This window comes from Centruroides vittatus, unplaced genomic scaffold (genome assembly GCF_030686945.1).
Source record: "Centruroides vittatus isolate TY-2023 unplaced genomic scaffold, ASM3068694v2 contig_1791, whole genome shotgun sequence".
NCBI classification, from domain to species: Eukaryota; Metazoa; Arthropoda; class Arachnida; order Scorpiones; family Buthidae; genus Centruroides; species Centruroides vittatus.
This window is the reverse complement of record NW_027121097.1, coordinates 1-12449: the sequence shown is the minus strand read 5'-3', so window position 1 is coordinate 12449 and position 12449 is coordinate 1. Positions and strand designations below refer to the sequence as shown.

General features: G+C 33.6%; 2 protein-coding genes and 1 long non-coding RNA gene across 3 annotated transcripts; 2 read left to right on the top strand and 1 right to left on the bottom strand.

The window, feature by feature from the left end:
- The first annotated feature begins 1180 nt into the window (after positions 1-1180).
- LOC136969486 (uncharacterized) lies at positions 1181-1636 on the top strand. The gene has a single exon (XM_067263654.1). The coding sequence runs from the start codon at positions 1181-1183 to the stop codon at positions 1634-1636; it is 456 nt and encodes a 151-aa protein (XP_067119755.1).
- Positions 1637-2159: 523 nt separating this feature from the next.
- Positions 2160-2464, top strand: LOC136969488 (uncharacterized). Its single transcript, XR_010879834.1, has 2 exons — positions 2160-2248; positions 2347-2464. It is a non-coding gene; the product is annotated as an uncharacterized lncRNA (long non-coding RNA).
- Positions 2465-2548: 84 nt separating this feature from the next.
- Positions 2549-3990, bottom strand: LOC136969485 (putative nuclease HARBI1). The gene is made up of 5 exons (XM_067263653.1): positions 3734-3990; positions 3462-3568; positions 3152-3290; positions 2869-3007; positions 2549-2783 (listed from the first exon to the last, which is right to left on the bottom strand). Exons 1-5 carry the CDS (start codon positions 3858-3860, stop codon positions 2549-2551), a joined length of 747 nt encoding a protein of 248 aa, XP_067119754.1. The 5' UTR covers positions 3861-3990.
- Positions 3991-12449: the final 8459 nt, after the last annotated feature.

Here is a 12449-nt window from a genome sequence, read left to right as displayed (position 1 = left end):
ATAATTTTGTTATACGGTAATATTTATGTTAAATACTTCAAAACATATAATGTCCGATCGATATTTATCATCAACTAAACAGGGTGATATTAGAAACGTTTCAAGAAAATTACATTCATTTTTGTTTAATAAATAAAATAGAATTATTTCTAAGTCTTTTAAAAGTTTTAATTTTTATATAATTTCTGTACCAAAAGAGAATGTAATAAATTTTGGTATGATATAAAATTTATATACGAACTTTAGACAATATAATTCAGTGCATGACATTAATATAGAACAATCAATGATATTTCAATCTAAGAAAAACAAATTCTCCTGTATTTCGATCTAATAATATATATATGGAATTTTGACAGTTCTCTTGATTGATAAACACATAAATTCTATTTTTATTTACTTTATTGACTTGGATGCACAATGAGATAAACGGAAATTGCCTTATACACGTGCTGTTCTGTGTTTTCAAAATTGAAACATATAAAAATTCATTATTAAATAAGCTCATTTGTATAATCGTTATTAACATATAAATTAATCGTAATTATGGAATTACATTAAGTAGAATGGCTTTATCTCTAGAAGTTATAGGTATTCTACAGTTCACCTTCCTGGCTTCTATGTATACATAACCAGGGAAAATATTGGAATCTTGTAAATTTTGTCCATTTGAGTTCTTTGCATATCTCCACGTTTTGTCACCTTTTGAATCCAAAAATATGTCAGAAAGAAAAAAGAATTCGTGTGTGTGTTTTGGCGTAATCATCTCGGGATGGGGTAATGATCAAGAAAAAAAATATTGGCATAATGACCTGTATACAAAAAACATCGATGCTATTAAATTTTGTTGGTTAAGGTGGAGTCGGAAGAATTGTCATGTGTCATATATCAAAAGGAGCAGGGGCCGTATTCTGGTCACTTATCTCTCGTCTCTTCTTTCACCGACGAATGACGTCAAAGCGAGAGACGAAATTCGTCTCTCATACAAAGTGGTGATTCTGGTCGTTCGTAACGATCTCGTCTTTGTCGTTGACGTCACGATTCTATTCGGTTGATTATACATGTTCGGGTTATCTGCGCACGCAACGCGGTATAGAATTTTAACCAATGAAATTGTACAATTTTCGAAAGTGCAGAATACGAAGATATAGAGCACGTGGTATGGCACGAGGTAATCAAGATGTCTCGACTTATATTATCATCGGAACAAATGGAAATTTTGGTAACCGAGTTGCAAAAGCGTCCATATTTAGCTAAAGGAAAATTGGACGGAAATATTTCCAAAAATACTTTACGAGATGGATGGCAAGAAATTAGGGATAAAGTGAACTGTCTAGCTGATGGTCCACTGATCGAAGTGGAACAATTAAAAAAAAGATGGAGTCAGTGGCGTTCCCGAACGAAAAGTAAAGCGGCTGCTTTAAGGAAAGTTATACTTAGAACAGGTGGAGGGAAAAGAAGTACTCCACCATTAACAGATCTTGAAGAAAAGGTGTTGTCATTAATTGGGAACGAAGAATTTGGATTGGAAGAAGAAAATTTATACGAGCTTGGAGTTTGCACTACAAGTTCCGTTGAACCTTTACATAATGTAAGTAATACCTTTTTATTTATAAATTCATTTTTTATATATTAAATATAGTCTATATATATATATATATTTATATTTATATATCGTAGATACAGAATATAGTTTCCGAAGGAAATGATGTGGAACCACATCGTGAAATAGTTGAGAGGGAAGATCTTGAATCTGCAAGTAAGTTATTTATTATGTCAAGTAATTATACTTCTTGACTTCAAGTTTATTTAGTTTTAAAATTAAATGTTTTAATCTTCCCGTTGTAATGCCAGATTCTGGATGTCGTCGTCGTCACCGATCTTCAAATGAAGATACTGTAACTTCATTTATAGAGCAATCTGTATCTAATCAAAATTCATTATTAACAAGGTAAACCTTATAATCTTTTTGGAACTTATTTTACTTTGAGGTTGACTTCATTGATTAAAATATTAATATAGTTAGATAAAAATATTAAAACATTTCTCTTTGATTAAATGCTTTGTCTAGTTTCATTAAAAGTATCTAGTCACATTTATGTGTATATATATATATACATTTTCTTTATGTAGGCTTTTATCTATAGATGAAAACTTAGCAGAAAATAATGAACTAATAAGACAACAAAATAATATAATGGAAGAGAAAAATATGATTCTCAAAGAAATCTTGCAAACTCTGCAAAGGGTATTTATTTTACATAATTGTTTAACATTTTAATACTTTTTAAAAAATTTATTGAGTAAACAATATTTTTATATTTACATGCGTGTCTTTTTTTTCAGTTTGCGTGATGTGTTCATACTGCTAGCCAATTTAAACAATTTTGTCTGTCTCTTTTTTTATTTTATAATGTACTTAGAGAAATGAAATAAATAATAAATAAATATTTCTAAATAATAACTTAGTGTGTTTACTTATTTATTTAGTCTCTAAAGAATAAAGACTGGAAACAAAATTAATTCACTTTTTTCATTCATGTTTATTTTAACAGAATCTCTGTAATATTAACTGTTGCCTGACATTTACAGCATTCTGATTTGCAGAATGTTCCATTTCATTTATGCTATCATCATCATCATCATTTCCACAGATTTCTTCTGTAGGAATGTTAAATGCTACACAAATGTTATGTAAAATAGCACAAGCCATCACTATTTTTGCTGATTTTTCTGGAACATATTGTAATCCTCCAGCTGACTTCAAGTCAAGGCATCTGAATCTAATAATTAAAAATAATAATTTTAATATTTAATTTTGTAAAATTAGTAAATTGTTAGTAAGAAAAATGTGAGAATTTCTCATACCTCTGCTTTAAAACACCAAAACATCTTTCAATGGTGTTTCTGGCTTTTCTGTGAGCTGCATTGTAATTTAATTCTGCAGCTGCTGATGGATTACCTACAGGTGTAAGCAGCCATGTTTCTAAAGGATAAGCACTGTCTCCTGTAAACATAATTTAGAGAATGGTATTTACTTTTTCATACCAAATTAATAAGAAAATAATGTCTTTACATTTTTGTTTTAGTTTGGAATTACATGACACCGAAATATTTCAAAAGACAATATGTCTGTGAAATATATGCTTACCAAGCAACCATAATCCTCTTCCTATTACTCCATCTTCAAAGTTTTCCCGCAGAGTAGAATTTCGCCAGATAAAAGCATCATGCATGCGCCCCGGATACAATGAGTTAATATTCAAAATTCTCAACTGAGAATCACACACCTAAAAGCATAATTTTAGTCTTATTACAATTGAATAATAGTTGTTTATATCTTGTATTCAAGTGATATTGATAGTGAAATGAGTGATTTGACATAGAAATTTAAAGATACCACTTTATTAAAGACATTAATTTTATTTATAGTTAGATGGTTAATTTGTATAAATACTTACAACTTGAACATTAATAGAATGAAATCCTTTTCTATTGATAAATGATTCTTCATTATATTTGGAGGCTGGAGGTGCCTTGATTGCAATATGAGTGCAGTCAATAGCTCCTGCAATAAGTAAAGAAATAGTAAAAATCATCATATATTAAATAAGAAACTTTATCATTTTATACACTAATTTTAAAATTATAAATTGTAACAGCTATTTAAAAAAATAAAAGTAATTACATACTATATTATATTCTAATGAACAAATAAAAACAATTTACTCACCCACAACTCCTGGCATTTGACTGATGATAAAAAATCCAGAGGACACATCCAATTGTTGTTCTCTACTCCTAGGAAAAGAAATTTTGTGTCCCAATCGGCGGATGATACTGTTGACTACAGATGGCATAATTCGGGACACTGTCGACTGGGCAACTTTAAGTTGGCAGTGATCACCGACATTTCTTTGAAATCCACCAGAAGCAAAAAATTGTAAGGTTATCAATAACTAAACTTCTGGTGGAATTACGGTCCGTGACTTTCTCCGGACTAAATCATCCCGCAATTCGTTGCACAGCCACGCGGTAGCTTCTTTCATTAGACGAAATCTTGAACGAAATTCATCATCATCTAAATCAAAAGCGTTATCTCTATCGCGAAATACTCTTTCTCGAGATAGGGAACGTTTTGTGATACGATCGTATAGCACGAGTAGCATGGAATCGTCCATATTGGATATAACGAAATCGAGGCGAAAGACGAAAGACCGGCTGAAAGACAGCTATCCGCTCGTCTCTGATAAAAGAGAGAAGCGAAGAGAGAAAAAGTTGTCCAGAATCGCGTTTAGAGAGACGCGACGATCTCTCGAGACGTAAACAAATGATTAGCCAATCAGCGACCGGCTTGGGAAAGAGTTATTAATATTCACATTATTCTAGAAAAACTATTTTGTGAAATCCGCGAATTTAACGCAGTTGTCGAAAATATTTTGTAAACACCTCCGATATTTACCAAATACTAATATTTTAAATTGTTTCAATATTTGGGTGTAAATTTAAACAACCATATTTAAAATATATATATGTTATGGACTAAGTGATTAATACGGGCATTTTTCATTATGCCCAGTCATTACGAATAATGACAAACAAAATGTATCAAGACGCAGAAAATATGCTTAGTTCTTGGTTGGAGAATAACAATACTAACAAATGGTCGGGAAGGATTACGTTTTGTACAATTGATGAAAAATCGAGCGCATCATACTGGTATAAACTTCTGTCCCTATCAGGCCATGTTTGCAACGAAGTTAGAAGTTGGACTTGAAAACGTTATTCCCAACGAATAGTTGACCGACGTTAATATGCAGGAAAATCTAGAAAGACTTTTTAAAATTATTGACAAAGTCAGAGTTGCTCAAACTCTGAAAGATCAGGTACCGTCCACAGCGGCGTAGCGAACATAACTGGCACCCGACACTTCATTGGCGCCCCTCTTCCCCCTCCAGAAACATATAGTTTGTCTTGGAGACCATTTGGGCGCCCCTCTGAGTGTGGCGCCCGGTGCACGATACACTTCCTTGCACTTTCCTCGCTACGCTACCGACCGTCCAACAAAACATTATAAAAAATTATTTGATAATGCCACCCTCACATAGCAATATAACAGACGAAGTTCAAAGATCTACATTGTGTTTACATAAAAAAAAATCTAAACCGGAACGTTATTAGTATTACAGAATTTGTGAATGAAGAAGAAAAAGTCCAAACAGTTGATCCAAAAATAGAAGAAAAAATAAGAAGTGTGTCTAAAACGAGGGCTTTGTTTATTCTTAAAAGCAAACAGAAAAAATGATTGATACATCGAATTCCAAATACACAGCTGCTAATTTTGGTGATACAGTAAGGATTCGTGTACCTCATGTAGATCGCGCCCGCAGTGATGGAGAAAATATTTTAAGTATGGTTATTGTGGTTAAAGATTTAAAAACACCTTTACAAACTGGGTACCAAACATGGGATATTAAATCTATTATATTCCAGAAACCAATTTACTGTTTGTAAAGAAAACTTCATTTCTGCTGGAGATGTACCGAGGCAGAAATATTAGTTCAATTAATACAGTTAATAGTACTTACTTTTAAAGGATTACACCTTTTTTTAAAATATTATAGTTTGAAATAATTCACAAAAAATAAATTATTCTAAATGAAATAAGTGGTTTTTTTTAATTGCCCGAAGGGAACGTCCATCTCTGTCAGTCAGGCTGTTAGACCTACCAGATAGTTTAATCTTTCCATACTGTTTTTTTTTTTTTTTTTGCCGTAAAACATGCCTTACAGCGTATGTAGAACTTTCACACTAGCTGCTACTTGTCTTAATGACTTTAACTAGCAACTTTAATTATAATACATTTTCTGTGATTTTATGCCTGTCTTTATAATTTTATTACAGTATTTGTGTAGTTAATTCTATTAAAATGATTAGTAGTTTCAAACTACTAATCATTTTTATTAAAATCCGGCACTGCGACGATGTCATATTAAATAATTTTATTTAAACAAGTTTTATATTAAATCTTTCGGACGTTAAGTTAGCGAATTCGATCACTCGCACGGCCTTCACACGCCATCCAACACGGATAACCTCGCAAATAATAATACATAGCAGACTAGTATTAATTAAGTAGTAGTCGTTGATTATCCTCTCCTCCAGGAAGAGATCAAGGACAACTTACCTTCGTATTACTTCGACCTTGTTCCGCAACATTCTCCTCTTCCTATCGGACCAGCGTTTTAGTGGTAGTTGAATAGGAAAATTACGTAATACGGTTACCGGCGAGCACAAAATATGTTTTAATGTGTTTTTGAAAGTGTTAAGTTTAAATTTTAGGTCCGTTTTTTTCGAAATTTGATATGTTGGCAGATTACCGTTTGATGTTGGATGTGAATGGCACAGCTTTTTAGAGTTAACAATAGAAAATATTATATTAACTGAAAAAAATTAATGTATGATAATTTCCACTCCACTTACTTAATCAGTGAAAACGTGCCATTTAACAGCATCCGAGTATCTCGATATACGCAACAAAGGAAGGATACACACTTTATATGGTTTCTGTTTCAACGATTGTTATATTATATTATTTCATTTATATGACTACAATGGTTATCGTACGCGATAGTTTATTACACTGGTCACCAATCTAACACATTTAAAAAATTTTTATTCCTTTACAGTACAGTGTTAAAAAATTTATAAAATGTGTGAATTAAGTCATTCGGCGTGATAAGCTTTTACGTAACGTAAGATAACCTTTGTTTATATAAATCAAACACTATAATATAATATAAAGGTTGTAAATAGATAATAATCTAATAAAATTAATATATGCTGTTGTTTTTTTTTTGTTTTAGCTCGAACCACGTCGGGATTTTTTGCTAGTTGCTTATAAACGTTGAGTGATGTGTAATTATATCTTTTGTAATTATAATTCAATCAACCATTACAAAATTAATAACAATTATTTTAAATTTGAAATACGTAACAACAGAAAACAGTCGATTGTGTTTTCCATTGTAAACGATATTCAGCATAATACTATTCGATACATCGATTTCAACTTACATCTCTAATATATTTCTATTTACAGGAGAGAATTCTGTTCAAAGTTTCAGTTATTATAAATGCGCTATTACAGACTTTTATGATCAATATATAATACAATGTTTCTCGAAAATTACAATTAACAACAACGTATTTTAAAATGAAATGATTTCACAGTTTATTTCAGATTCTTCATCACAGATTGTTACATAACTGTATCATATAATTATTGCATGTCTATATCATGTTCGAAAAATAGGTCACAGTCTCCCTTGGTGACCGGTGGCGAAAGCAGCACCGGCCCAAGCATGGCTACTGCAATGCCCTCAACAGATGTGAGGAACCAACCCAGCCTTGGTGTTTCTGTGGCAATGCATCCACAGACCACAAAGGCTGGAAAACCACGCCAACGGATGAAATGGACAGTAGAAATGAACGAGTTTATCATCCGTACTTATTACACCATCACAAAACTCGAAACAAACATGACAGCATACAGACAACAACTACACCATAGATTCACACAACAGTATCCTCATCTCACTGTCACCGAACAAAGGGTTGTTGATCAAAAAAGAACAATTATACACAACAACCTTATTCCACAAACAACACTTGAACTTATCAAACAACAGGTTGCTGATCAAATACATCAACAGACAGAAACATCTAACATTAATGAAGATCATGTAACCTGTCAGGATAATCCAGCAACAAGCATTGATAATAACACACATACAACAATTACCACTAATGATACTACAGACACTTCCTCATCCATCACTGATAACATAGACTTGGATTTAGTTAATACGCTCTCACTTATATTTCAGGAAACACTCACTAAATATACAGGTACAGATCCCACACAACGACCACGAATACCAAAAATCAACACGTCAAAGGAAGTAGGAAAAACACTAAATTATGTAAACACTCACTTACTACCACACTACATTCATTCAATTTCTACACTCGCAGACATTCATACATTAGTTTATGCTGGGGCAGTCACAGTAGTGACACACCATGGACTGAAAGTACAATCACAGACAAATACACAGAAAACACAATTCTATCACAAACCTGCCTGGCAGAGAAGAATAGAAACACAAATAAATGACATTAGACAGCAATTAGGCAGGCTAACACAATACACTAAAAACAACATAACACCCAAATTAAGGAAACAGCTCAAAAACATTTTCAAGAAAATAAAAACACACACAAAACATGAACATCACAACACACGCATTACAGAATACATTGATACACTAAAACAAAAACTTGCTGCCAAAGCACGTAGACTCAAACGATACAAAACATGTACACTACGAAAACAACAAAATAAATTATTTACAAACAATGAAAAACTCTTTTACAGACAAATCAATAACAAAGCAAACACTGATACACAGCACAGTGGCACACCAACAGAAGAAGAACTCACAACATATTGGTCTTCTCTTTGGTCCAGTGCTGTCACGCACAATGCTGATGCAGGCTGGATCGAGGAGGAGAACAGAAACTTGCACAACATACCAACTATGCCCTGTGTTGAAATAAACATACATGATTTCCAATACACTGTTAACAGAACACACAACTGGAAGACACCTGGTGTAGACAACATTCACAATTTCTGGTACAAAAAGTTTACATCACTGCACCAGGAACTAGCTAAACATCTAACACACATCATCATCAATCCACAAGACATGCCAAATTTTCTTACTCAGGGCATCACCTACATGAAACCTAAAAACAACAATACCACAGACCCCACACAATACAGACCAATTACATGTCTTCCAACACTCTACAAATTATTGACATCCTGTATCGCAAACAAAATATACAAACATATTGAAGAACACGACATTCTAACAGAACAACAAAAAGGTTGTCGTAGAAACCACAGGGGATGCAAAGAACAGTTACTCATAGATTCAGTCATTCTACGGCAAGCACACAGACAACACAGAAACATACACATGGCATATATAGACTACAGAAAAGCATTCGACAGTGTTCCACACAGTTGGCTGCTACATATCCTACACATGTACAAAATACATCCATCACTCATTGCATTCTTTCAAAACACTATGCAGCACTGGAGAACAACACTACATCTCAGGGTTCATAACACCTTCATACAAACAAACCAAATTTTTATTAGGCGAGGAATTTTTCAAGGAGATTCCTTGAGTCCTCTCTGGTTCTGCCTAGCCTTGAATCCATTATCCAACATGTTAAACAACACACAATATGGCTACAATATCAGGCATGAAAAAACAACACAGTATACACTGTCACATCTCATGTACATGGATGACATAAAACTTTATGCATCCACACAAAAACAACTTCATCAACTCCTACAAATCACACATTCATACACCAAGGACATACAAATGGAATTTGGCCTAGATAAATGCAAAACACTTCACATAGAAAAAGGAATCCTGAAGAAAGAAGATTTTGCACTTGGAAATGGAGACGTTATTGAATCCATGGAAGAGGGCGAGTTCTACAAGTATTTAGGATTCCAACAGGCCAAACTAACAGAACATGCACAAATAAAGCAAAGATTAATTAAAGAATACCAAAGTAGGTTAAATGCTATTCTCAGAACAGAGTTAAATGCAAAACACACAGTTAAAGCAATAAACACATATGTCATCCCAGTACTCACATATTCTTTTGGAGTTATACATTGGACTCACACAGATCTTGAGCAACTCCAAAGGAAAACAAGAACTACACTTACTAAGCATAAACAACATCATCCTAAATCCGCCACAGAAAGATTAACCCTTCCACGTAAAGATGGCGGACGTGGCCTGATTGACATAGTTAACCTTCACTACAAACAAATACAGTCACTGCGAGAGTTTTTCTACAAAAAACAAGAAACATCACAATTACATAAAGCAGTAACTCTAGCAGACTCAAATAACACACCATTAAACTTACACTCACATCATATGGACACAACGCAACATATAAAAAGCACAGACACCATTAAGCAATCGTGGGCTCGAAAGGCACTCCATGGCAGGCATCCTTACGATCTGGCCCAGGATTTTGTTGACAAAACTGCGTCAAACAGCTGGTTAGCTCGGGGATGCCTCTTTGGGGAGACGGAAGGATTCATGATTGCCATACAGGATCAGGTCATAAATACTAAAAACTACAGAAAACACATACTCAAAGATGCAACACTCACAAATGACACATGCAGAAAATGTCACGTCATGCCAGAAACTATACAACACATCACCTCTGGTTGCAAGCTCTTGGCACAAACAGATTATTTACACAGACATAATCAAGTAGCAAATATAATACACCAAGAGCTTGCAAAGAAACACAAATTAGTAGACATCCACGAACCATACTACAAATACATTCCACAGACAGTATTGGAAAACAACACGCACAAAATGTACTACGACAGAGCCATAATCACAGATAAAACAATTTACCACAACAGACCAGACATCACACTCATTGACAAACACAATAAAATCACATACATTATAGACATATCCATTCCAAACACTCACAATATACAAAACGCATGCACTGAAAAAATTAGCAAGTACACAGAACTCGCCCAGGAAATAAGGCATCTGTGGAGGATGGATAGGGTGCTTATTGTACCTGTTGTTCTCTCCTCTACAGGTGTCATACCACACATACTACACAAAAGCCTGGGCACATTGGAATTGAATAGAAACACATACATCACACTGCAGAAAGCCACTATATTGAATACATGTCATATTGTGAGAAAATTCCTGAATACAGACACACACACTGATACACTTCTTTAATTTCTGTTTTGGTTACTATGCCTTGACTCTGGTCCGGCATAGTACACAGCCACCGGTGTTAACCGAGTATATCTCACTTAACCCAACATAATAATAATAATCAGTGCAGAGCCCAAACGGTAAGAAGTTGAAAGTTTAAATTTGGTACACAGTTAGGGTACGTCACGAGGACGCACGCTAAAAAGGGATTTTTCGAAATTTTTGCCCACGGGGGAGATGGACAGGATTAAGTCTTAACACTTCCAGTGTCAAAATGGAACTGTTACGTAACAATGGAATTGTTAAGAGAAAGCGACATGCAAGACGCAGATGCAGATTTTTTTCGTTTTTGAAGAAAATCAAACATATTTTTAGATTCATCTAAAAATTCTCTAATTAATCTGGAAACAGGAGGACCCAATTCTTGCATTCTGTGAAAACGAGTAAGGTACCCTAATCTTAATCTTCGGTATTGTTACTTTTGCCCTAGCAACGCCGGGTCCACCCGCTAGTACATCAATAAATCTACGTGCAGATTACAACGTGTTTTTGAGTTTTTCGCTCAGATTTCGAACACTAATCTACAAATTAAATTTATTTCTCATAACAGTGCGAAATTAATTTTCTAATTGTCTACATCGCGTGAATCTTCATTAAATAACAGGTTACCACAAGAAAAAACCAATATGGAACGTATAAAGCAAATAACTCATAAATTCTAATAAACTTTAGTGATTGCCAAGTTGCATTTTAACAAACAATTGTTTGTTAAAGTTGTCTTTCAAAATGAAAATCTTCTGTGGAATTATTAAGTTTCATGTTTCGAAGCATTCTTTATATTTGAAAGACCAGAAAATATGGAATGCAGAGAACTTCCCATCTGAAATGGTTAAATGCGAAATCCAATTGAAATTCTAAAAACTGTGTTACTCAATTTTCTTGCAAATATTACCTTTATTGGAAACTTTTTTGTAATCTTAAAGTAATTTCTGCAGGACAGACACAGAGATGCTTTGCCGAACCTTTTCATAAAATTCAAACTCTAAAAAGTTATAAATTTCTATTATTGTATTATAATTACACAAACACATAATAAACGATTTACTACATCTATATATATAATCGAGATAGGTTGATAATAGTAATAATAATAATAAGCGCAGAGCCCAAACGGTTAAGAGTTGATAGTCAAAATTTGGTACACAGTTAGGGTACGTCACGTAAATGTACACTAAGAAGAAATTTTTCCAGATTCTCCCTCACAGGGAAACGTTGTTAACATATACCCCGCGGGGTAATGTTAAAAATGAAAATTTTAACAATGGAAAACAAGAAAAAGTGACTTGCAAGATTTACGGGCGCAGATACCGTTTTTTGCGTTTTTGCGGGAAATAAAACATACATAGACACATATAAAAAATCTCTAACAATTCTAGAAACAGGGAGAACTAATTCTTGCATTCTGTGAAAACGGGTAAGATTGGTTATAATGTAATAAACTTAATCTTCGCTATCGTTACTTTTCGCCCGAGCAACGCCGGGCTTATCTGCGAGTAAAGATATATTTTAATA

Coding starts and splice junctions, on each gene's coding strand:
- LOC136969485 (XM_067263653.1), bottom strand. CDS start 3,860: ATGCCATCTGTAGTCAACAGTATCATCCGCCGATTGGGACACAAAATT. Junction 3,008..3,151: donor AAGAGGATTATGGTTGCTTG/GTAAGCATATAT, acceptor TTATGTTTACAG/GAGACAGTGCTTATCCTTTA. Junction 2,784..2,868: donor TTTGGTGTTTTAAAGCAGAG/GTATGAGAAATT, acceptor TTTAATTATTAG/ATTCAGATGCCTTGACTTGA.
- LOC136969486 (XM_067263654.1), top strand. CDS start 1,181: ATGTCTCGACTTATATTATCATCGGAACAAATGGAAATTTTGGTAACC.